This window comes from Trichomycterus rosablanca, unplaced genomic scaffold, assembly GCF_030014385.1.
Source record: "Trichomycterus rosablanca isolate fTriRos1 unplaced genomic scaffold, fTriRos1.hap1 scaffold_138, whole genome shotgun sequence".
NCBI lineage: Eukaryota > Metazoa > Chordata > Actinopteri > Siluriformes > Trichomycteridae > Trichomycterus > Trichomycterus rosablanca.
The window spans coordinates 107,359-133,688 of NW_026946966.1; the positions used below are offsets into that span (position 1 = coordinate 107,359).

Here is a 26,330-nt window from a genome sequence, read left to right on the forward strand (position 1 = left end):
AGTAAAGTAATCCCATTACAATTTTAGTTAAGTAATAAGTAATGAGTAATGGATTACTTTTTTGAGTAACTACCCCAACACTGCTCAGGTAGCTTTAGAGAGGACTACAGTCAGTCCTAGACGTTCTTCTAAGCAGTTTCTCTAATGTCATGTTTTGTTTTCCAACACATTCACACCAGTAGAAGCTTAAACATAACACTACAAACCAACTAGTCTATAAGCACAAGAGGATTCACCTTTGTAGACGGCGCTGTTTATGGTTTTACACTTTAAAATATGAGGAGTTTTTTTATTACAACAAACACCACGGCAACAATTAATAATTATAAAAATAAAATAATAATAATAAAGTCACAAATCTGTGCTTAAGCAACAAGCTGTAATTTATTTCTAGCACCACTAGATGGAGAAGATGCATTTGGTACAAAAACACCACAACAAATCATCTGGATTCAACCTTTTCTTCACTAGGATTTATATGAACTGGGTTTTATGCACTAGAAGATGGTGGGATTATTAAACGTAAATATGAGTATTTCTTTTAACAAAGGAGTTTAGCTACCACTAATTCATACCTGTCAAGTTTTGGATTTAAAAATAAGGGACATTTTCCGCCGCGCGCTTCGAGCCGTCCCACCAGCCCAACCGAGGTTCAGTATCCCTTACATTTTAAGACAGGTTTACAAGAAATCTAAAATAACCACCTGTGAACCACTTACAAACTACAATTAGATGATCAGAATCTGATAGGCCTACCTTTGTTGACACTGAAATGCTGTGGACATTCCTACATATGTAATTCTTATAATACAGCCTAAATGAAAACACAGTTACAAACCTTACAGAATGCATAACTCTGCCCCATCCTGCTCCTCTTTAGAAAGGTAAATTCGATGTCCCATTTAGATATTTGCATGCAGTCTTTACTTTTTTGGCAGGAATGCCCTCTCTCTCCTTGCATCCATCCATCTCTCCCTGTTCCAGGTTTGTTCCCGCTGTCTGCACTGACCTCGTGAGAACTGCCACTTGCAGCAGTCTGGGTGGCAGTTCTCGCGAGGTTAGTGACATTTCAGTTTGGAGAGGCACAGGAATGTTTTTTAAATTATAATTGTAGTATTGTGTAAAGGAAACATAAAAATACTTACCTGTAATGGGGAGCTGAACCTGTGGCAGGCACTGTTACCTTTTGTTATTGTTGTGGTGCGGTTAAAGCAGGGTCAGAAGAAAGTTACCATTCTGAGAGTTTGCACATGACTTTATTGCTTATCTGAGATTTGTTGGTTAATAATAAAGACACTTAAATATATTATATTTGGATGTGATGATTGAAGATACCACAATAAAATAATACGGGAAATTTACGGGAAAATACTAATACGCGAGGACGGCGGGAAAGAGGGGTAAAATACGGTAGTTTCCCGGCCGAAACGGGAGACTTGACAGGTATGCTAGTTTGGTCTATAGATAAACACAAAGAACAAAGACTCATGATGATAGAACAATGCAACACTGTTCAGTCCACAGCCTTCCATTCACACCTTCTCATGTACATTCTGGTGGAGGACGGTTCATTATTTGCTAAGTGGAAATCATCTAAAGACTAGAATTTTGGAGTGTAGATCTAGAAGTGTTAAAGTAAGAGGCTATTCATTTATGAAAACTTAGCATTCATAATATGAAGAATTTATGCAAACACCATAAAGACCAGGGTAAAATTCTTCCACTTGAAAGTAAAAGTTGTTCTGTGTTTATTAAAGTAGATTAAACTTGAATAATGAATAAAAACAGATTCAGATCTGAGGTTGGTACATTACACCACATTACATTTAAAGATTAATGATCATATTCATACCATCATGTACATTTGATAATTGAAGTAGAACAGTTCTAGTGTATATTAGTAGAAAAGAAAGTACACATAGCTTTTTCTGTACATGCAGTAGTGGAGTATCATTTTATTTTCTCCTCTGAATGCGATGGTGTTTTTCAAGACGACTCCAGTCACAAAAACTATTAAAAATGCTGCTTCCAGTAAAACTTCATCCGCACTTTAAGCAGCAATATGGGTCATCCTCTTATGTGAATGCGCTGGTGTGGTGTACTTAAAGGATATTCCTTTCACTAAAGTTCTTTTCAGACAGTAAACAGTGATACGACCTCTCTCCTGTGTGAATGTTCTGGTGTTGTTGGAGAACATAATGTGCAATAAAATACTTCCCACACTCTTAACAGTGATGTAGTTTCTCTATGTGAATACGCTGATGCCGTTTGAGATTATTTTCATGAGCAAAAATCTTTCCACACTCTTAACAGTGATGAAGTTTTTCTATGTGAATACGCTGATGCCGTTTGAGATTATTTTCATGAGCAAAATACTTCCCACACTCTTAACAGTGATGTAGTTTCTCTATGTGAATACGCTGATGCTGTTTGAGATTATTTTCATGAGCAAAAAACTTCCCACACTCTTAACAGTGATGTAGTTTCTCTATGTGAATACGCTGATGCCGTTTGAGATTATTTTCATGAGCAAAAATCTTTCCACACTCTGAGCAGTGATACGGCTTCTCTCCTGTGTGAATACGCTGGTGTACTGTAAGGACGCTACTTTGAGTAAAACTCTTTCCACACTCTAAGCAGTGATACGGTTTCTCTCCTGTGTGAATGCGCTGGTGTACTTTAAGGGCACTACTTTGAGTAAAACTTTTTCCACACTCAGTGAAGTTATACGGTTTCTCTCCTGTGTGAATACGCTGGTGGTTTTGAAGGGTACTATGTTCAGCAAAACTCTTTCCACACTCAGTGCAGTTATATGGTTTCTCTCCTGTGTGAATACGCTGGTGTTTTTGAAGGGTACCATGTTCAGCAAAACTCTTTCCACACTCTGAGCAGTAATATGGTTTCTCTCCTGTGTGAATACGCTGGTGTTTTTGAAGGTTATTCTGTTGAGCAAAACTCTTTCCACACTCTAAGCAGTGATACGGCTTCTCTCCAGTGTGAACACGCTGGTGTACTTTAAGGTCACTTCTTTGAATAAAACCCTTTCCACACTCTGAGCAGTGATAGGGCTTCTCTCCAGTGTGAACACGCTGGTGTACTTTAAGGTCACAACTTTGAATGAAACTCTTTCCACACTCTGAGCAGTGATGTGGCTTTTCTCCAGTGTGAATACGCTGGTGTACTTTAAGAGCATTACTGTAAGAAAAACTCCTCCCACACTCTGAGCAGTAATACGGTTTCTCTCCTGTGTGAATACGCTGGTGTGATTTAAGGTTACTGCTTTGAGTAAAACTCTTTTCACAGTCCGAGCACTGAAATGGCTTCTCTCCTGTGTGAATGTGCTGGTGTCTTTGGAGCGTACTCTGACGAGAAAAACTGCTTCCACACTCTGAGCACTGAAATGGCTTCTCTCCTGTGTGAATGCGCTGGTGTTTTTGAAGGGTACCCTGTTGAGCAAAACTCTTTCCACACTCTGAGCAGTTATATGGTTTCTCTCCTGTGTGAACACGCTGGTGTTGTTGGAGATTACTCTGCTTAGTAAAACTCTTCCCACACTCTGAGCAGTGATGAAAGTTCTTCATGTTTATGCTTTGATAAGACTGTAGAAACTGTTTCCTTGGAAAGCAACAGAAACGAAGTCAATTAATTAGAATTACTTTTACTACATTAATACCACAATAATATTAAACTCATCATCTAGTAATAAAAACATTAAATTCACTTCATGTCTAAGTGAGAATCTGAATTCAAAGAACATCAGGATAAAATACTTATAAATACTGCAGATATTAATAATTAAATAACTATAAATAACTTGATATAAATAAAGATATAAGAGATCTGACTTTCTCAACATCAGTCCTGCACCAAGCAAATCTAATCCAGTTCATGACAGGACTAATAATTAGCTCACAAGTGTAAATCTTTGGTGTGCTGGGAGTAAAAAAAGCTTCATAAATCACCACAATTATGAGCATAAAGCTATTTTAAACAGTCTGAATATATTAACCTGATAATATTAAATAACATAATAAAATAAAAACAACAACAAATGCAACATAAATGTAAAAGAAACAAACAAGAAAACCCTTTACCTTCCTGTTAGAATCCTAGCAGCCACTTTAACAAAGCTGGTGTCTCCAGCAGGTCGTTTCTAATGAAGAACGTGCAGAAGATCCTTCTTACCAGGTGACTCAGCTACAAGTCTAGAGTTTAGTCCTTAAATAGAGCTGAGGACAAAGACCCAAGACCAGTTAAAAACTCTGCATTGGTCAATCATCAGCCAACTATTCACACCTTCTTGTGTGAAGTACTAGCTCATTATCTATGGAACATCTGCAAATGAACTAGATGCAGCCACAAAGCATGATGGGTGAAGTCAAACTACACCTATTTATCTCAGCAGAGAAGTTATTTACATTTAATCCTAAACACAAACAAGGAATTGAAAGGCTATTCTGTAAAGTGAAATGACATGAACTTAGATAAAGCTTTTATGATAAGAATCTAAGTCATGTAAAATGCTGTATGTATATTTGTGTGAATTAGTTTCTACTGTATATGAGGAACAATAAGAAAACTATAAGAGGAAACACCCACCTATAGATTTATCTGTATTTATGGTGTAGAAATATTTACTGTGCACTTGTGTGTCTGTGAACTGTTTGATTTACTTCTGCGGTCAAGCCTCCACTTCAAAATGCTCAGTCAAATCAGCTCCCACATTGTTTGTGAAGATGTGCGTATACTAAACATTACGGTAAAAGCGCCTGGCGGAACTATTTAGGATAGAATTTCAGGGTTTAAGATAAAAGGTTTGGTAACAACTGGACATTATGATTTGACCTTAATTTAAAGTCAACTAAAATATAATCTAAGCTCATTCCCGTTTTCATTTAGATTGTTATTAAATGGAATAATCTTGATAACATGAATTGTTATTGTTATCAAAATGAATTCTCTTGTTTTCACAGAACAATTCCACTTTATAATGATAGTACACAACATGTAGGTTACAATATCAAGCCATTCTGATGTATCATTTCTAAATAAATTGTAGAGATGTGACAATATAAAAGGCCTAAACTATAAAGTCTAAGTGTACCAAAAAACAGTGTTTAAATATGCATAAAACTTTTAGCATAGACCATGTGATCAGTACCATAAAACATGGTGTAAATTAACCTGGGTGTAAATAGAATTTACACCAGGGTGCAAACTGTGTGCAGATAGCATCTGCCTAATTTAAAATAGTTCTTCATGTAACCTGAAATTCTATTCATAAATCATTAGTTAATGATGAATATTGTAGAGGAAAGAACAGAAAAGAGTAGAAGTGAAATTCAGAGTTTTTAGTATTTAAAGATTTACTATTAAATGTTCTTTTATATGCTCTAAAACGATTATAAAAATCAATAAAATGACTAATAGTTTAATGATAAAATATTACTAGCTGTAATACCAATGTAAACAAAATACATCACAAAAAAAGTATCAATGGAAATGTCAAATGAAAGTATATTATTAATAATATAAGATTCACTAGTAGTACTGATCGATCATTTGCCATTTCACCAATATCTGTGACACCCTGGATTCTGGGCTAGTTTCAGCTTCAGGGTTGATTTTAGACCAGACATTAGGCTGGATAATTTTGCTGAACCTGGCAACTTGCGAATTTCCCGCCAAATTGGGCTTGTTTAAAAATTAAGTCATGGTTGAAAATTGGGCTACTTTCAAAATGTGTCACGGCTGTCTAAAATCTTTCATTGCAAACCGTACAAAATGTTTTTAATGAGGATTTGCGCTCATATACCTATGAACAAGGTCTGCTAGTTTTAGCATGTGAACAAAGACACACAATTACACAGTAAATATTTCTACACCATAAATACAGATAAATCTATAGGTGGGTGTTTCCTCTTATAGTTTTCTCATTGTTCCTCATATACAGTAGAAACTAATTCACACAAATATACATACAGCATTTTACATGACTTACATTCTTATCATAAAAGCTTTATCTAAGTTCATGTCATTTCACTTTACAGAATAGCCTTTCAATTCCTTGTTTGTGTTTAGGATTAAATGTAAATAACTTCTCTGCTGAGATAAATAGGTGTAGTTTGACTTCACCCATCATGCTTTGTGGCTCCATCTACTTCATTTGCACACATTCCATAGATAATGAGCTAGTACTTCACACAAGAAGGTGTGAATGGTTGGCTGATGATTGACCAATGCAGAGTTTTTAACTCGTCTTGGGTCTTTGTCCTCAGCTCTATTTAAGGACTAAACTCTAGACCTGTAGCTGAGTCACTTGGTAAGAAGGATCTTCTGCACGTTCTTCATTAGAAACGACCTGCTGGAGACACCAGCTTTGTTAAAGTGGCTGCCAGGATTCTAACAGGAAGGTAAAGGGTTTTCTTGTTTGTTTCTTTTACATTTATTTTGCATTTGTTGTTATTTTTATTTTATTATGTTATTTAATATTATCAGGTTAATATATTCAGACTGTTTAAAATAGCTTTATGCTCATAATTGTGGTGATTTATTAAGCCTTTTTTACTCCCAGCACACCAAAGATTTACACTTGTGAGCTAATTATTAGTCCTGTCATGAACTGAATTAGATTTGCTTGGTGCAGGACTGATGTTGAGAAAGTCAGATCTCTTATATCTTTATTTATATCAAGTTATTTATAGTTATTTACTTATTAATATCTGCAGTATTTATAAGTATTTTATCCTGATGTTCTTTGAATTCAGATTCTCACTTAGACGTGAAGTGAATTTAATGTTTTTATTACTAGATGATGAGTTTACCACAATATTATTGTGGTATTAATGTAGTAAAAGTAATTCTAATTAATCGACTTGTTTCTTCGTTTCTGTTGCTTTCCAAGGAAACAGTTTCTACAGTCTTATCAAAGCATAAACATGAAGAACTTTCATCACTGCTCAGAGTGTGGGAAGAGTTTTACTACACAGAGTAATCTCCAACAACACCAGCGCATTCACACAGGAGAGAAGCCATATCACTGCTCAGAGTGTGGGAAGAGTTGTACTACACAGGGTAATCTCCAACAACACCAGCACATTCACACAGGAGAGAAGCCATATCACTGCTCAGAGTGTGGGACGAGTTTTACTACGCAGAGTAATCTCAAACAACACCAGCGCATTCACACAGGAGAGAAGTCATATCACTGCTCAGAGTGTGGGAAGAATTTTATTATGCAGAATCATCTCAAACAACACCAACGCATTCATACAGGAGAGAAGCCGTATCACTGCTCAGAGTGTGGGAACAGTTTTGCTCAAAGTAATGCTCTTAAAGTACACCAGCGTGTTCACACAGGAGAGAAACCATATCACTGCTCAGAGTGTGGAAAGAGTTTTGCTCAACAGAGTGACCCTCAAAAACACCAGCGTATTCACACAGGAGAGAAACCATATTACTGCTCAGAGTGTGGAAACAGTTTTGCTGAACATGGTACCCTTCAAAAACACCAGCGTATTCACACAGGAGAGAAACCGTATTACTGCTTAGAGTGTGGAAAAAGTTTTGCTGAACATAGTACCCTTCAAAAACACCAGCGTATTCACACAGGAGAGAAACTGTATAACTGCACTGAGTGTGGAAAGAGTTTTACTCAAAGTAGTGCCCTTAAAGTACACCAGCGTATTCACACAGGAGAGAAGTCGTATTACTGCTCAGAGTGTGGAAAGAGTTTTGCTGAACATGGTACCCTTCAAAAACACCAGCGTATTACACAGGAGAGAAACCGTATCACTGCACTGAGTGTGGAAAGAGTTTTACTCAAAGTAGTGCCCTTAAAGTACACCAGCGTATTCACACAGGAGAGAAGTCGTATTACTGCTCAGTGTGGAAAGAATTTTGCTGAACATGGTACCCTTCAAAAACACCAGCGTATTCACACAGGAGAGAAACCGTATCACTGCTCACTGTCTGAAAAGAACTTTAGTGAAAGGAATATTCTTTAAGTACACCACACCAGCGCATTCACTTAAGAGGATGACCCATATTGCTGCTTATAGTGCGGATGAAGTTTTACTGGAAGCAGCATTTTTAATAGACACCAGTACGGTCACACAGAAGTTACGTTATTGTGACTGAAGTCGTCTTGAAAAACACCAGCGCATTCAGAGGAGAAAATAAAATGATACTCCACTACTGCATGTACAGAAAAAGCTATGTGTACTTTCTTTTTCTACTAATATCCACTAGAACTGTTCTACTTCAATTATCAAATGTACATGATGGTATGAATATGATCATTAATCATCAAATGTAATGTGGTGTAATGTACCAACCTCAGATCTGAATCTGTTTTTGTTCTTTATTCAAGTTTAATCTACTTTAATAAACACAGAACAACTTTTACTTTCAAGTGGAAGAATTTTACCCTGGTCTTTATGGTGTTTGCTAAGTTTTCATAGATGAATAGCCTCTTACTTTAACACTTCTAGGTGTACACTCCAAAATTCTAGTCTTTAGATGATTTCCACTTAGCAAATAATGAACCGTCCTCAACCAGAATGTACATGAGAAGGTGTGAATGGAGGGCTGTGAACTGAACAGTGTTGCATTGTTCTATCATCATGAGTCTTTGTTCTTTGTGTTTATCTATAGACCAGATTAGTGGTAGCTAAACTCCTTTGATAAAAGAAATACTCATATTTACATTTAATTTTACACTTTACACCATCTTCTAGTGCATAAAACCCAGTTCATATAAATCCTAATACAGACTGCACTGACATGTTTTACAATTACATTTAAAAATAAATAAATACTATTGTGGTAGTTCAGTTGTTTTCTTATCATGGAGGTGACCAAGTGTTCCTTTATTGATGAATAAATGTATTTGTTAAACTGTAAATTCCATCCGAGTCTAAACTCACGGTCCATGTATTTGTATGTACAGTGTATCACGAAAGTGAGTACACCCCTCACATTTCTGCAAATATTTCATTATATCTTTTCATGGGACAACACTATAGACATGAAACTTGGATATAACTAAGAGTAGTCAGTGTACAGCTTGTATAGCAGTGTAGATTTACTGTCTTCTGAAAATAACTCAACACACAGCCATTAATGTCTAAATAGCTGGCAACATAAGTGAGTACACCCCACAGTGAACATGTCCAAATTGAGCCTAAAGTGTCAATATTTTGTGTGACCACCATTATTATCACTGCCTTAACCCTCCTGGGCATGGAATTCACCAGAGCTGCACAGGTTGCTACTGGAATCCTCTTCCACTCCTCCGTGATGACATCACGGAGCTGGTGGATGTTAGACACCTTAAACTCCTCCACCTTCCACTTGAGGATGCGCCACAGGTGCTCAATTGGGTTTAGTCCATCACCTTTACCTTCAGCTTCCTCAGCAAGGCAGTTGTCATCTTGGAGGTTGTGTTTGGGGTCGTTATCCTGTTGGAAAACTGCCATGAGGCCCAGTTTTCGAAGGGAGGGGATCATGCTCTGTTTCAGAATGTCACAGTACATGTTGGAATTCATGTTTCCCTCAATGAACTGCAGCTCCCCAGTGCCAGCAACACTCATGCAGCCCAAGACCATGATGCTACCACCACCATGCTTGACTGTAGGCAAGATACAGTTGTCTTGGTACTTCTCACCAGGGCGCCGCCACACATGCTGGACACCATCTGAGCCAAACAAGTTTATCTTGGTCTCGTCAGACCACAGGGCATTCCAGTAATCCATGTTCTTGGACTGCTTGTCTTCAGCAAACTGTTTGCGGGCTTTCTTGTGCGTCAGCTTCCTTCTGGGATGACGACCATGCAGAGCGAGTTGATGCAGTGTGCGGCGTATGGTCTGAGCACTGACAGGCTGACCTCCCACGTCTTCAACCTCTGCAGCAATGCTGGCAGCACTCATGTGTCTATTTTTTAAAGCCAACCTCTGGATATGACGCCGAACACGTGGACTCAACTTCTTTGGTCGACCCTGGCGAAGCCTGTTCCGAGTGGAACCTGTCCTGGAAAACCGCTGTATGACCTTGGCCACCATGCTGTAGCTCAGTTTCAGGGTGTTAGCAATCTTCTTATAGCCCAGGCCATCTTTGTGGAGAGCAACAATTCTATTTCTCACATCCTCAGAGAGTTCTTTGCCATGAGGTGCCATGTTGAATATCCAGTGGCCAGTATGAGAGAATTGTACCCAAAACACCAAATTTAACAGCCCTGCTCCCCATTTACACCTGGGACCTTGACACATGACACCAGGGAGGGACAACGACACATTTGGGCACAATTTGGACATGTTCACTGTGGGGTGTACTCACTTATGTTGCCAGCTATTTAGACATTAATGGCTGTGTGTTGAGTTATTTTCAGAAGACAGTAAATCTACACTGCTATACAAGCTGTACACTGACTATTCTAAGTTATATCCAAGTTTCATGTCTATAGTGTTGTCCCATGAAAAGATATAATGAAATATTTGCAGAAATGTGAGGGGTGTACTCACTTTTGTGATACACTGTAGGCTTGAGCTGGATTGACAATAGAAAGTGGATGTAAAGGACTGGGTGGGTAATAATTCAAAATAGTTCTTCATGTAACCCCGAAATTCTATTCATAAATCATAATAGAATGAAAACTAAATCATTAATAATGAAGATTAGAGAGAAGAGGAAAGAACAGAAAAGAGACCTTTTAGTATTTAAAGTGTTACTATTAAATGTTGTTTTATGAGATCTAAAACGATTATAAAAAAATTACTAAGGTTTAGATGCCCACTAAAAGTTTAAGCATACCGTAAACATGGATGCTGCTTTTTCTTCATCAAAGCAACACAATGAGACAAAGATCAGCTCATACTTTCATTCTTACTACAGTAAAACAGTATGATATTAACAGAGTGTTTATGGTTCTTCTGTCCCAAGTGTTTTTGTAACGTGTTGTAGACTTGCAATGTCAACTGTTTTTGGTATACAGGATAGAAAAGGCAGAATGCAGGTGAAAATGTGTTATTTGGCAACCCAGCACTGTGTAAATATTGGATAGAACACATTATGGGTTATTTATCAGTCGTGTAGGGTGACATACACACCGACTTTAAAGACTCCTGATTACAAGAGATCCAGTTGTGTAGTGTGAACTTGGCATTAGTCTCCAGATTGGAACCAGTTTGAAAAAAGCGGACGAGATCTTGTGACCTTGTTGAAATAAAAAATCCTTGTGATGTTGCCCTGTTGTGGCCTTTTTATAGAATTGTAATAAAATAATATGAGTTGAGAGACGTGAGTTGATGAAGTTTTAGGGTAACGATTTCAGGCTGCTCTGAGTGAGCTGACAGTAGGTCTGTATCTTCACTGCTGAGTTCAATGTTCTGTAACATGTCAGGAAACGTTGTGCTTTCTTTCACTTCATATTACTGACATCATACACAAAATGATGAAGAAATGTGAAAATAAACATCCATAAACCTTCATATATTCAGTGAGTTTATTTATTTTTTATTCAATGTTATAACATTTTAAGGCTTGTTGATCCTGGTCATCCATGTTCTACACTTCTCATACAGCTGTGTGGATCAACAAGGGCGGCACCTCAGTGGAGTTCCTCTAACCAGTCACACACAGATACCCAAAATGCATCGTTCTGGTAAAAGAGAGAGAGAGAGAGAGGATGGGTTAGAGAGAAACACCTGCAACAATCACTGAAATGTGAAATTGAGATGTAGCGTGTCCTGATTGGATGGCGCCATCATCATCCCTCCTTGTCGCACCGACGACGTCTCCTGCTAAATAAAACAAGAAGAGGTGTAAGAACATTCCAGAAGCTGTAGTGTTTGGACAGATGAGCATGTAGAGCAGCGTTTATCAGGTAAAATACACTGATTGTGGAAATGTTACCTGGATTTCTTACACGTCCGCTCAGCTACACACTGGACTACTGCGCTGCTTCCTTCTCAAGAGCAAAAGATACGTAGCTGTGGTCTGATCAAACTTCTACTGTACACACACACACACACAAATCTCTTTTAGATGGAGCTCAAGAATGTCAATATTAATAAATGGCATCTGTGTTGATGCAGGTACAAGTACTGAAATGTACCTCAGACACCAGCTGCTTGGTGCTTTGGTTGGACTGTCTGAACACAAACACACACACAGACACAAATATATGAGTATGTAAGATAATAAAGATACAATCTTCTGTATGGTGGATCTCCATCATGCCACTGTACTACGTCTAGGGTGGATGTTGTACCGGGCATGTGCTGTGCCATTCCACAGGGCTGCTGTACCCCTTCATTACCCACTCATGATCCAGCAGATGCTCCACCTTTATGCGCTGCTCTGAAACCACCTACAGGACAAGATACAAGAACTTCAGGTGATGAAGCCCACAGAGAAACACACACCCACTTTGCTCACATTAAACACACCATAAACACACACCTGCAGCATTTCCTTAATCAGCAGTACAGAACCAGGAGACAGCCAGTCAGGAGTGTCATAATGTCCTTTCTGAGGAAACACAGAGCAAAACAATCACATCTGATCAAAGAACATCACCACAAGCCATTACTGTTACTTTTACTGTATGTTTAACATGCTGCTGAGCATTAAATAATGGATTTAGTTTCATAATCGTAACCAGACGTGTATGCCAATGGTGTTTCATTGTAGTTCCAAGACTTACAGTGATTTGTTCATGGAGCTCCTCAAAGTTGTCACCATCGAACGGGAGGTAGCCACACAGCATGTCATATAGGACAACACCCAAGCTCCAAACATCTGCCTAAAACACACACACACACACACACACACACACACACATTCATTGTCTTTTTTAACCATGCTTTACCCTGGTCAGTCCCCTCATCCAGACCTCATAGAATAACTCATGAATGGGGCTACAGAGGGGACTGAACACCTTGGATTTAGAGACTTTCCAATTGAAGTTTATCAGGAATAACCTGGGGACACACCCACACACACACCTACCTCTGCACCAAGATAGGGTTTATCATCAATGATTTCTGGTGCCAAGTAGGGAGGGGTTCCACAGCCCTCAATCAGAGCAGTACCCAATCCACCCTACAACAAAACAGATTTCTATCAACCGAAGGTCCAACTGTTGACTCACATCTGCAACACAACACACAAACTGAACCAGCATGGCTCTGTGACGTCCTGTTCATCTAACTGATCACTGAAACTAATTGTGGACACCATGTGTGCAAGGCTTTATTAAAGCATGATGGATGGGGGTAAGCACACCACCTTACTAGACTCTCTGAATGGCATGCTTGATTTAAGTATACACTACAGTCTTAGTAGAGACACGAACCTCTGGTTTGGCACAGAGACCAAAGTCGATGAGCTTGATGTTGTTCTTCTCATCCAGCATCATGTTTTCCTGAGAGTCAAAATAAAACACGTCATGTACAAGCACTAACAAAGAAAGAGCACAAAGTATGAAATCGTTTGGCTGACGCACTGGCTTAAGGTCACGGTGGGCGTATCCCTGGCTGTGGACGTAGGCCAGCGCCGAGACGATCTGACGGAAGATCCTGCGCGTCTCCTCCTCCGACAACCTGTCGTTATTATCGATGTGGTCAAACAGATTTCCACCCGGACAAAACTAGAGGAGAGAACGAGTCATGTGAGCAGCAAATCATCGTAAATCCAGAGATTAAATCAAATCTGATAGTTTCCAACCACTGATGGTACCTCAAGCACCATGTAGATCTGGTCAGCAGTCTCCATGACTTGGTACAAGCGGCACACGTGCTGATGATTGAGGTTCTTCAGGGCTTCAATCTCTATCCTCAAATCAGACAACTCATCCTGCAATGGGGAGGAAACAGGAACAGTTTTATGACTTTTCAGATCAGAATTAGGAGAACCAGACGTTTGGAAACTGAGACACATCCGTCTTTAACAGACGGTTTTGCTGAAACTAACCCCGAGCTCTTTCTTCTCCAGGATCTTGATGGCCACTGGCTCTTGAGTCTGAATGTGCCTGCCTAGCTTGACCGTCGCATAACCACCTGAAGAACGATTGAATTAAAAAAAAATATTAAGTCAGGTTTTAAAAGATGCACATCTGTGTTACACAAAGGCAGAGAGACGACTGAAAGTGGTACCAGTTACCTGATCCAATGGTTTTGTAAACCTCATAGCACTTGTGCAGCTCAGAGACGTCCTAAACCACACGTGACGTTCCCTCTGTGGTGTCGTCTGTCTCGGGTACAGCGCATGGAACTTCTACCTGCTGCCCACAAGAGACATGTTATTATTATTACTGATTGCTCTTCCTGGCCTCTTGTTTGGCCTCTTCAGAAGGTTGTCACAGGTATCTGGAGCCAAGGGAGAAACCAGGGGAGGATCAACACAGCAAACTGATACTCACCTGGTTCCCATCCGCCTTACGGTCACCTTTGTAGACTGAACCGAAGCCTCCCTTTCCCAGCAGCTCTCCATCGGTATATCGGCTCTCAAAGCTGTCCGGGTTCATGTCGGTCGTCTTCTCCTCTTGACGTTCTCCGTTGGTGGTTTCTCCTTCAGCATCTTCAACACAAGTATCACCAGTGATGCTCCATGTGTCATGTGGACCAAAAATAAGGGTCTACATAAAGGTTCGGCGTACTCACCCTTGTTCTCGAGAGCATCACAGACGACTTCTCCAGAACTGATCCCACCTACGAAGCCCAAGGGTTAAATATATAGTCACTAGAGTTTAATAGTGTCGGACTCTAATGTGGTGGTGTTAAGGTTACCTGGAGCTTCAGAAGACGCCCGCGGTCCCTGAGAGTCAGAGTCCTCCAACTGAATCTCCCCGTCCGACAACGTATCACTGGAGTCTGATTTCAAATTGTCCTTGTACCCGTCTGATTCCTGCTGATTCAGACACATTGAACTGGTGTTACAGAGCCGAGAACCAAACCCCTCCCCTCGCGGAGTATAGTGGTAATGATAATTCACCTCGCTCTCGACTGTTTCTTTACTCTGAGTCCGTTTCTGAATGGCGCTGATCCACGCCTGTCTACCTGCCTCACAGTCGGCCTGGAACGTACAGCTCCTGTACACACACGGTGATAGTTACAGATTATATAGGATGCAGACAGACAGACAGATTGAGTAGATAGATAAACAGATAGATAGACAGACATTCAGACAGACAGATGGATAGACAGATAAATAAATAGTCTGTCTATCTACCTGTCTGTCTGTCTAATTGATTATCTATTTATCTATAATCTATCTTCTTGTCTATCTGTCTATTCATCTGTCTATCTAGCATCTATCTGTCTGTCTGTTTATTGAACATCTATCTATCTGTCTATCTGTTAGTATGTTAGTCTGTCTATCAATCATCTTGTCTATCTATCTATTGCCTGTCTATTGATCATCTATCCGTCTGTCTGTCTATCTATCTATTTGTCTAATATTTGTCTGTGTCTGTCTATTGATTATCTATCTGTCCATCTGCCTATCTATCTGTCTATTGATCATCTGTCTGTCTGTCTATTGATTATCTATCTGTCTATTGATCATCTGTCTGTCTGTCTATTGATTATCTGTCTGTCTATTGATCACCTGTCTGTCTGTCTATCTCTGATGATTATAGATCTGGACTTACCTTGTGGGCGTGTCCACGTGGAAGCAGAAGCGTCGCCCGGCGTCCTCGCAGCTCTGGACCGAACAGTGCTGCAGGTCTTCAGCCAGCACCGTGAAGTCATGCTGGGGGAATAGAACATAAAACCTTCTTATTTATACAGTCGATGATATAAACGCCGGTGAAATCGTCCCAGACGTAAACACGACGGGGGGCGGTTTGGGGCGCAGCCCGGCACAGAAGTCGACCTCTGCTGTGATGCGCCTGAATTATGAGGGGCGTAAGACTGCGGTGCATTATGGGTATTTCACAGAGTCCAGGAGAGAGCTGATTTAGATAATGTAAAGTCATGTGACCTACCTTAAACCTCTTCTTGTAGAGAAGCTGATTGTTCTGTATGATGAACCACCGCCTGCAGAGATCAAACACATCGTATATATATATATATATATAATATTGAGTGTATAAATATAATATTGTGTATATATAATATTCATAATTATATATATTCCTAATATATATATATATATATATATATATATATAGAGAGAATTCCTAATATATACTCTAAGCATCAGTGTACAGACCTGTTCCAGGTTTTAAACACACTCCTAGTCCTCTTAAACAGAAACCCCTCCATCAGGAGCACTTCCTCGGCCCCCGTGCCGCCCCCGTGACCCGGGTCGCCCCCGGAGGATGCCCGGGGAGGCGCCCCGTGAGAAACCTCTGTCTCAGAGAAGCAGCCATCGTAAATGAAGAGAAAATCAAAATGCTGCTCCTGAAGAGCACAGGTCCACATTGTGATGTCACAGCGTTCCGAGAGAGCAGAGTGAATTTACCTTTACCATATATGGGCATGACTGGATTCATGTCACTGCACATATACTGACTTGATTTCCACTGTGGGACGGCTTCTGGAGGGTCCTGGGTTTGATTACCGGGTGAAATTTGCATGTTCTCCCCATGTCCTGGGGGTAACAGGGTACCCTAGGTATAAGTGTGTGTGACACACTCTGTTACTGACACACCCCCACACCATGACACACCCTGGTACTGACACACCGCCATACAATGACACACCCTGTTACTGACACACCCCATACCATGACACACCCTGGTACTGATACTGACACACCGCATACCATGACACACCCTGGTACTGGCACACCCCCATACCATGACACACCCTGGTACTGGTACTGGCACCCCCCCATACCATGACACACCCTGGTACTGGCACACCCCCATACCATGACACACCCTGGTACTGGTACTAACACACCCCCATACCATGACACACCCTGGTACTGACACACCCCCATACCATGACACACCCTGGTACTGGCACACCCCCATACCATGACACACCCTGGTACTGGTACTGACACACCCCCATACCATGACACACCCTGGTACTGACACACCCCCATACCATGACACAGCCTGGTACTGGCACACCCCCATACCATGACACACCCTGGTACTGAAACACCCTCATACCATGACACACCCTGCTACTGACACACCCCATACCATGACACACCCTGGTACTGGTACTGACACACCCCCCATACCATGACACCCTGGTACTGGTACTGAAACACCCCCATACCATGACACACCCTGGTACTGACACACCCCATACCATGACACACCCTGGTACTGGTACTGACACATCCCCATACCATGACACACTCTGGTACTGGTACTGACACATCCCCATACCATGACACACCCTGGTACTGACACCCCCCCATACCATGACACACCCTGGTACTGACACACTCCCATACCATGACACACCCTGGTACTGGTACTGACACACCCCCATACCATGACACACCCTGGTACTGGTACTGACACACTCCCATACCATGACACACCCTGGTACTGACACACCTCCATACCATGACACACCCTGGTACTGTCACACCCCCATACCATGACACACCCTGGTACTGGTACTGACACACACCCATACCATGACACACCCTGGTACTGTCACACCCCCATACCATGACACACCCTGGTACTGGTACTGACACACCCCCATACCATGACACACCCTGGTACTGGTACTGACACACCCCCATACCATGACACACCCTGGTACTGACACACCCCTATACCATGACACACCCTGGTACTGTCACACCCCCATACCATGACACACCCTGGTACTGGTACTGACACACCTCCATACCATGACACACCCTGGTACTGGTACTGACACACCCCATACCATGACACACCCTGGTACTGGTACTGACACACCCCATACCATGACACACCCTGGTACTGTCACACCCCCATACCATGACACACCCTGGTACTGGTACTGACACACCTCCATACCATGACACACCCTGGTACTGGTACTGACACACCCTCATACCATGACACACCCTGGTACTGGTACTGACACACCTCCATACCATGACACACCCTGGTACTGGTACTGACACACCTCCATACCATGACACACCCTGGTACTGTCACACCCCCATACCATGACACACCCTGGTACTGGTACTGACACACCTCCATACCATGACACACCCTGGTACTGGTACTGACACACCCCATACCATGACACACCCTGGTACTGGTACTGACACAACCCCATACCATGACACACCCTGTGTTTATAAGGTGTGTGTATTACGTGTGTGTATTATGTGCGCATATAATGTGTGTATAAGGTGTGTATAAGGTGTGTATAAAAGGTGTGTGTATTACGTGTGTATAACATGTGTATAAGGTGTGTATATAAGGTCTGTCTATTACGTGTGTATTACGTGTGTAGAACATGTGTATAAGGTGTGTGTCTAAGGTGTGTGTATTACGTGTGTATATCATGTGTATAAGGTGTGTATATAAGGTGTGTGTATTACGTGTGTATAACGTGTATAAGGTGTGTGTATAAGGTGTGTGTATTACGTGTGTATAACATGTGTATAAGGTGTGTATATAAGGTGTGTGTATTACGTGTGTATAACGTGTATAAGGTGTGTGTATAAGGTGTGTGTATTACGTGTGCACATTATGTGTGTATAAGGTGTGTATATAAGGTGTGTATTTGACGTGTGTGTATTATAGGGCAGTTGTAGCCTAGCGGTTAAGGTACTGGACTAGTAATCAAAAGGTTGCTTGTTTAAGTCCCACCACTGCCAGGTTGCAACTGTTAGGCCCTGTTGTAACCCTCAATAGCTTAGACAATTTGCTGTCACAGTACTGTAAGTCTCCTTGGATAAAAGCGTCTGCTAAATGCTGAAAATGAAAATGTGTAATGTGTGTGTGCATGAATATTAATAGAATAGATCCATGAAGTGATGTAGACACACATATTAACTCCTAAGCAATAATGATACACTAAGTGGCAAAAATTATCTGGACACCTTACCATGATCTTTTTGGACATCTCATTTCAAAAACAAACATTATTAAAATCAAGTGACTTCTGTGTGATCATTAGTGACTTGTGATCTCCTGAAAAGGTGCACAAACATCAAATCATCTGCTTCAGAGCGACAAGGAGGGACGATGGTGGCGCCATCCAATCAGGAAACGTTACATCTCACATGTACATACACTTGGAAAGAATTTGTGTTTCAGCGTAGTACTCGGATTTAAATGATTATTGCAGCTGTTTCTCTCTAACTGAACGGCGTCTTTCAGCACATGAAGAAGAAATCTATGGAGAGACCATAAATAACATGAACCTGAAGGTATGAACTTACATTGTAGAAAAGAAAAACGAGCCAGTTTGTTTGTTTACTGGGATTTTAACGTCATATTTTAATCTAAAATTACATTCATGACAGGAACGGTAGTTACTCGTTACACAAGATTCATCAGTTCACACAAGGTTATATTAAACACAGTCATGGACAATTTAGTCTCACTTGCATGTCTTTTGACTGCTGGAGGAAACTTTAGCACCCGAAGTAAACTCACGCAGACACGGGGAGGACATGCAAACTCCACACAGAAAGGACCCGGACCTCCCCACCTGGGGATCGAACCGGGGACCTTCTTGCTGTAAGGTGACAGTGCTACCCACTTAGCCACCGTGCTGCCCAAACAAGCCGGTAGCCAGCAGTGTGCACATTCAACCATTTACAGTTTGGTAATTAAGTTTGGCAAATTGAAATAATGGCATGTTTCTGACGTGAATGAGAGGGGTTATTAAAAAGATCTCACACTTGTCAGAGACAATGTTTGAAGCCCAGGTCAATAGGACCTGCTAGTTAGAGAAGACTCACTTGTTTGTGAGTTTAGGTCCAAAAGAGATAGTGGCCTGTACAGGGATCAAACCCATGACCTTAGCGTTATTAGCACCACGCGCTAACCAACTGAGCTAACCAAACTGTTCATCCAGGCTCTTTAGATCTTTGTACATAATTCTACACTAACCCCATTCAACCAGCAAAACTTCACAATGGGAAATCCTGACTTCAATCAATTTTACTGAGGAAGAACAGAACAACTACAGTACATCACAACCTACAGCACTTACAACACAACAGCTGGTTTTAACTACTCTGTACGTGTGGATCTAAAATGGACGAAACACTGGAGCCACTAAACTGGAACTAGAGACACTGAATTGTCCATGACTGCGCTTGATATAAACTTATGTAATTATACTGTTTATTAGCATAAAGTAAACATTAGCAAGTCATGTGACCCATGTGTACCGTCCAATTTCCAATTAAACAAATTAAATTAACATCCAGTAAAGAACAGTCCTACAAGCACAAATATCCACCTGATAAGTCACCGGAGACCGGCTGTCCAAAGTGGAAGAACGTCCTTTTGGTTTCAGTAGATGTTAAATAAAGACACTCACCCAACGTGGGGCTCGAACCCACGACCCTGAGATTAAGAGTCTGATGCTCTACCAACTGAGCTAGCTGGGCTTAAGCAGCATGTCAGAATGAAAGATAAAATAAAGAAAAGTGTGTGTAATTCTTACATACTTCCTACGTATTTTACGATGTGTTAACTTACATTAATTCTAAATAAAACCTGAACATTATTTTTTTGCAATAGTGTTTTCTCTAAATAAATAAAATATTTTTCAGTGTTTTGCCAAAAATATCGTTATCACATAGCACCTGCGCAAGTACAGCACAGCGCTTGTGGGGTGTAGACCACGATTACTTGTGTTAGTTCTGTCGACCAAGCAGATCACCATTCAGGAAGGTACATCAGTGCCAAAATACGAGCCAGTTTGTTCAATAAAACTTTATAAGCCAACAGCAGCGAGTAAACTTAAGTCACCTTAGATTACATGTTAACTTCCATCTATTCATCCAGCTTAAATACCATAAACACTACGTACAAAACATGTGGAGCTATTCTTACTACAGTAAAACACACTGAACTGACTTTTAAAGTGAAGTTCAAAATGTTGTGCAGAGATCGTTCTCATCTAGTGGTGCTAGATAAATTACAGCTTGTTGCTTGGGTACAGATTTGTGACATTATTATTGAATTGTTGTTGTTGTGTTTGTTGTTATTTTTTGAAACTGTAAAGTTTTTATTTATTTATTTTAGTTTCAATACAACGTGACACCGGCAAGATAAAGAAAGCAAAAATAAAGTGTCCCAAGTGTTTTTGTAACATGTTGTAGACCTGCAATGGCGTTTACCTGCAATGGTGTTTGGTATACAGGAAAGAAAAGGCAAAATGCAGGTGAAAATGTGTTATTTGGCAACCAGCACTGTGTAAATATTGGACAGAACACATGATGGGTTATTTTAACTTGTTGGGTTGTGCAGTTTAACCACTGTGCTGGATTAAATACATGTAAGAAAATACAGCATTAAAGCATAATCTCAATAAAATAGGCTACAGTTTAACACTATAATACAATATAATACAGCAACAGTAAGTCTGTGTCTGTTTCTGTTACTTATTCTGAATTGTGTTTGTTTGTAAACTGTGAATTAGTTCTTAATCTGGTCGTGATGTTAGTGAATTAAACCTAAACCTCTCTGATGGTCTGACCGATGAGCTGTCTGTTCTGACCTGCTGCTTAAGCCCGGCTAGCTCAGACGGTAGAGCATGAGACTCTTAATCTCAGGGTCGTGGGTTCGAGCCCCACATTGGGTGAGTATCTTCATTTAACATCTACGGAAACCAAAAGGTTCTTCCACTTTGTACAGCCGGTCTCCAGTGACTTATCAGGTGGATGTTTGTGCTTGTAGGACTGTTGTTTACTGGATGTTTTCAGTTACTTATTGCCACTACTCTGTGGGACTACACATTGTTGTGTCTCATATCCGATGATCAACAGGCAGGTTGTGCAATAAAAGGCACTCGTGCCTGGATGGGCTCAAACCACCAACCTTTCGTTTAACAGCTGAATACGCTAACCGATTGCGCCACAGAGACACGTGCACTGCACTCTCACTGGACGGTACACACAGGTCACATGACTTGCTAACTTTTACAGCAGGGCAGTTAAGTTTGGCTAATTGAAATAATGGCATGTTTCTGACCTGAATGAGAGGGGCATTAAAAAGATCTCACACTTGTCAGAGACAACGTTTGAAGCTCAGGTTAATAGGACCTGCTAGTTAGAGAAGGTTCACTTGTTTGTAAGTTTAAGTCCAAAAGTGGGTGTGGTCCATACAGGGATCGAACCCATGACCTTGGCGTTATTAGCGCCACGCTCTAACCAACTGAGACCTCTAACCAGCCAGCTCAGCTATTTTCTGTAGATCTTACATACACTGTAAAAAATAAACATTTTTTTACAGGTTTTCCCAGTAAATTTTTACAGTTTTTCCCTGTATTTATAAAAGACAGAATTTTTTGTAAAATTACAAGAATAAACTGTATATTGAAAAGCGTCATGTGATTTACCAAAAAAAATCTGTATAAATGAAATACATAAAAAATCAGTTTTTTAACAGTTTTTTGATGACACTTTTAACAAAACTAACTGTAAAAATAAAGTAATATTCACTGACAAAAATAGCAGAATCTTCTGTAATTTTCAAAGAGAAACCTTTTGTTATGCCGATATATCACTGTCAAATAAATAAAAATACTGTTAATAATACATGTAAAAATGTACAATTGCAGAAAAAATATGTGAGCAAAGAAAGAAATATTTAGTAATTTTGCATTTCTTAACCACTACTTTACATACATAAATTGGAAAAACAAAGGTATTGCCTACCTTATGAGACAGGCAACAATACAATTTAAACAGATTTTAACTTTTACTTCATTTATGCATTTGTATTAATTTAAAGATTGAATTGTTAAATAAGTGCATTTATACAAACTGTGTAAAACCATAGTCAAATTTAAAGTTATTAACTGTGATTTATTCTCTCATTTATAATATTTAAATCAAGCATAATTTACCCATCCCCACATTCCCCAAAACACAGAAAAATGTATTACAGTTCATCTGTGCAACATGTTGGGTGCACATTCCAACCAGAGCACCACAGATATAAAATGATGCTCTAACCTACCAGGTACACACTCACAAAAAGGGTTTTGGGTGCCTGTTGGTTTTGCATAAAGAATATGTGCTGGTGTGACACAAATCAGTTACATTTTAGATTTAAACATGACTGTATTGTGTTTATTTAACTTAAATAAATGAACCATTCATAATATTTGATGTTTTGTAGAAGACTCAACTTAACTTAGTTGCTTTATTTCCCTGGAACTACTTAATGCAATAAGTTTATCAGGTGAAACCGGATATGACGCACCAGGGATTACGCAATACATCGTGAAGGCACGTTGTGTTTCAATGGCGTCTCAGGTAATGTGAAGCTTTACAAAATCTTGTTTTATGTCTTATTGCATGCTAATAATGATGTTTATCTTATTATATTGTTTAATATAGCTCTTTAGTTAAATAATATTCAAGTTTTACTGTTGTGCATGCTTTATTTGTTTAAAAATGCTAACGCTAATTCACGCGTGCTAATGCTAACGCTAACGGCGGACCTGCTTATAGTGATTTATTTATTAACATCTTTCCAGGGTTTCTGTGAATCATATTAAATTTTTGAGGCAGATTTTAATAGATTGCCGCTGGCTGACTGTATATTAAGTCCGGTTGCGCTGTGTGATAACGTTGCATTGCCGTGGTGCTAGCTAGTGCTAAGCTAGTCAAGTTCAAAAGCCAGTATTCTCAACTTGTGGCAGTAAGATTCTTTCCCGAAAGGTAAAAATGGCTTAAATTACTTCATGCGGAAGTATATTAGAGGAAGGTAGAAAATAAAAAGATGTGTAATATTTGCGGTGCCAGTGCATTAAAAAACATGGACACACAACCTAGCTAGCTAAGCTGTGAGCAGGCAGCTCGAGCCTGAGGGGAACTTCATGCTCAGTTAATTTGTAATGTTAAAGTCTTTACTATAGAAATAATATTTTAGTTATTTACAACAAAACAATTGATGTTTTGTATCTTCTGTTTACAGATGGTTGGAAATGTGTATTTGCAGTTGGACTGACCTTTTACTGGTAATTTTTTTTTCTACATTTTATGCTAATTTGAATATTGAGCTACTTTTGACTGAACACTAAGTTAAGTTTAGATTAAGTGAAGAAGAAAAAATGTGGAAATTCTTATTATTTATTCTGTTTGGTTCTTTTACTTTTTTTTTTGTTTTATGTATTTTATGTCTTTTTTTATTTAAGCTGGTATTTCTTTATAAATATTTGTCTTGCTGATTTTGATTTCCTTTAGTTTTCTTTAGTAGTTTTTTATTTATATATAATTTTAAAAGTATCCAATTTCATCTACAGTTTAGGATTCCCCCAATCACGCAATACCATCAGCGCTAGGAGGGTGAAGGTAAGCACAAGTTTCCTCTGAGTTGTTACAGCAACCACCCCATCTTTTACGTCTGAGTTGAAATAAAGGTTAAAGTGAGATATGTTAAGTCCTAAATGGATATTTGTGTACTGTTAAGTTCAAGAAAGTGATTTTTTCATCCTCTGTTCCATTGTAGGATGTTGATATGGCTGCAACTGAACGGGGGATCGGGAGACTGTTCTGGGGATCTGTGTGACTAGAGTTGAGGGAGCTGAAGCCATGGACCCCCCCTGCCAATACTGGAGTGGTATTAGAAGGTGGTGTGGTTCTAGAAGACCTGGGCAGTGTGTTCCTTGCCTTTGCAGTTCGGGCTGATTTATGCCTTATATATTTATAACCTTATGATTTATAACTTGTTACCCTCCTACATTCAGATACACTTTTGATGTACTCCAAAAACTGTTTGTTTCTGGAACTAGATGCTAACAAACTGTCATGAAGCTCAATTACTAAATACCAAGCTGTTCAGTGAGATGTGGTCCATACTGAGTATTACACTTGTGATGTACTGTTTATCGAATCCCACTGTGGTTGCACTTTCTGAAAACTTCAATGTTGGTACTGTGTTTTGTACATAATTCAGATTTATACGTGTTTCATGTTTTGTAGACATTTCACTTAACTGTATGGTGCTTTGTTAAACATTTTCCATTTAAATGAATTCTGATTGCACTTATTGTATTGTATTGTATGCTGTATTGTGTTAAAGACGTCTGATTCTTACACTGATCAGCCATAACATTAAATATATAATATTACCTCGTTGTTTCTACACTTACTGTTCATTTGTGTGAAAATTATTTGGGTCAAAAATAGCTGAACTGTGGTGGATTTTGATCCATTTTGATGCTGAATTTAACAAAAGTTATTTATATACTGCATTTTCATACTGCAAGTTCTGTATATGTTCTAAAGTTCTATATAACATGTAAGAGCTGCAAAATTTCACAGTAATTTAAAGTGTTATGCAGACAAATCTTAACCTACTTCTAATTTTTTTGAGCTTATATTTTTAAATGAAGAAAAACAATTTAAAACTACAGGTAACATGTTTTAGGGAAAAATGCTTTTATTTTGACAGTTTATTAATGTATTTGAATAATAAAAAAAGACAATTTAACAGATAATTTTTGCAATACCTCTGACAGTTAATTTAAAATTGGGCTTTTGCTAAGTAAAATTACATGGTTTTTTTTGTTTTATATGCTAATTTCTTGTGATAACAGTAGTATATATCTGTACTTAAACTTTTCTTTATCATTTATAAAGAGAATTATTCTGTTTTTTTAGAGGTGTATGACACTGTTCTAACAATTAATATATGTTAAAAATAGATTTCATGAAAATATAGGACAATTTCCTGTAAAATTACAGTGATAGATGTTAATTATGGTAAATATAATTACCGTTTTTTAACAGTTTATCTCCGTTTTAAATTTTACAGTATTTTTCCATTTTTTTACAGGCATTCTCTGGCGCCCCTGCTGCCAGAAAAATACCGTTTTTTTACGCTATTTTTTTTTACAGTGTAATTCTACACTAAACTTTAATTCAATTTAAATTTTTTAGCAGGAGAAATAACTCAAAGCATGAACAAATTGAGACGTGTCCTGAGGCAGCTGAGGTAAACCGTACAGACTTCTCTATACTACCTGATTACAGTTTTACCTCACTCACTTTTAATTACTTCATTTTCTTTATTCTTTCACACTATTGTAAATTGTTCCACACTAACACACCATGTCAGTATCACTGCAGTGCTGAGAATGATCCACCACCTAAATAATACTTGCTTTGTTTTTCAATGTGACCATTGACCAGGTGGACTACAGTCAGTAATTGTA

General features: G+C 39.3%; 2 protein-coding genes and 1 long non-coding RNA gene across 5 annotated transcripts; 1 reads left to right on the plus strand and 2 right to left on the minus strand.

Annotated features, from left to right (window-relative positions):
- Nucleotides 1-11,486: 11,486 nt before the first annotated feature.
- LOC134305445 (maternal embryonic leucine zipper kinase-like) lies at nucleotides 11,487-13,818 on the minus strand. 3 transcript variants are annotated; one of them, XM_062990155.1, is made up of 10 exons: nucleotides 13,738-13,818; nucleotides 13,505-13,648; nucleotides 13,355-13,423; nucleotides 13,009-13,101; nucleotides 12,704-12,802; nucleotides 12,460-12,528; nucleotides 12,269-12,367; nucleotides 12,113-12,149; nucleotides 11,911-12,006; nucleotides 11,487-11,798 (listed from the first exon to the last, which is right to left on the minus strand). In XM_062990155.1, exons 1-8 carry the CDS (start codon nucleotides 13,771-13,773, stop codon nucleotides 12,114-12,116), a joined length of 645 nt encoding a protein of 214 aa, XP_062846225.1. In that variant the 5' UTR covers nucleotides 13,774-13,818; the 3' UTR covers nucleotides 11,487-11,798; nucleotides 11,911-12,006; nucleotide 12,113. The 3 variants fall into 3 exon arrangements, with proteins under 3 accessions (XP_062846225.1, XP_062846224.1, XP_062846226.1); XM_062990154.1 differs by having other exon boundaries at nucleotides 11,911-12,009; XM_062990156.1 differs by lacking the exon at nucleotides 13,355-13,423 and having other exon boundaries at nucleotides 11,911-12,009.
- Nucleotides 13,819-14,193: 375 nt separating this feature from the next.
- LOC134305442 (DCC-interacting protein 13-beta-like) lies at nucleotides 14,194-16,424 on the minus strand. The gene is made up of 8 exons (XM_062990151.1): nucleotides 16,213-16,424; nucleotides 15,986-16,037; nucleotides 15,650-15,750; nucleotides 14,992-15,088; nucleotides 14,787-14,904; nucleotides 14,661-14,708; nucleotides 14,420-14,577; nucleotides 14,194-14,281 (listed from the first exon to the last, which is right to left on the minus strand). The coding sequence occupies exons 1-8, from the start codon at nucleotides 16,422-16,424 to the stop codon at nucleotides 14,213-14,215; spliced, it is 855 nt and encodes a 284-aa protein (XP_062846221.1). The 3' UTR covers nucleotides 14,194-14,212.
- A 6,939-nt stretch (nucleotides 16,425-23,363) lies between these two features.
- On the plus strand, nucleotides 23,364-25,220 carry LOC134305446 (uncharacterized). The gene is made up of 4 exons (XR_010008535.1): nucleotides 23,364-23,424; nucleotides 24,089-24,131; nucleotides 24,417-24,465; nucleotides 24,623-25,220. It is a non-coding gene; the product is annotated as an uncharacterized LOC134305446 (long non-coding RNA).
- The last annotated feature ends 1,110 nt before the right edge of the window (nucleotides 25,221-26,330 follow it).

Bases quoted from the DNA above. Each gene is read 5' to 3' on its own strand.
- LOC134305445 (XM_062990155.1), bottom strand. From the start codon at position 13,773: ATGGAGACTGCTGACCAGATCTACATGGTGCTTGAG. The intron at 12,803-13,008 runs GTAGGTGTGTGT...TGTGTGTTTTAG, and splicing joins AACCCTATCTTGGTGCAGAG to GCAGATGTTTGGAGCTTGGG. The intron at 12,368-12,459 runs GTGTGTGTTTAT...CTTGTCCTGTAG, and splicing joins TGATTAAGGAAATGCTGCAG to GTGGTTTCAGAGCAGCGCAT.
- LOC134305442 (XM_062990151.1), bottom strand. From the start codon at position 16,424: ATGTGGACCTGTGCTCTTCAGGAGCAGCATTTTGATTTTCTCTTCATT. The intron at 16,038-16,212 runs GTCTGTACACTG...TGATCTCTGCAG, and splicing joins GTGTTTAAAACCTGGAACAG to GCGGTGGTTCATCATACAGA. The intron at 14,709-14,786 runs GTAACCTTAACA...TGGGCTTCGTAG, and splicing joins GGCGTCTTCTGAAGCTCCAG to GTGGGATCAGTTCTGGAGAA.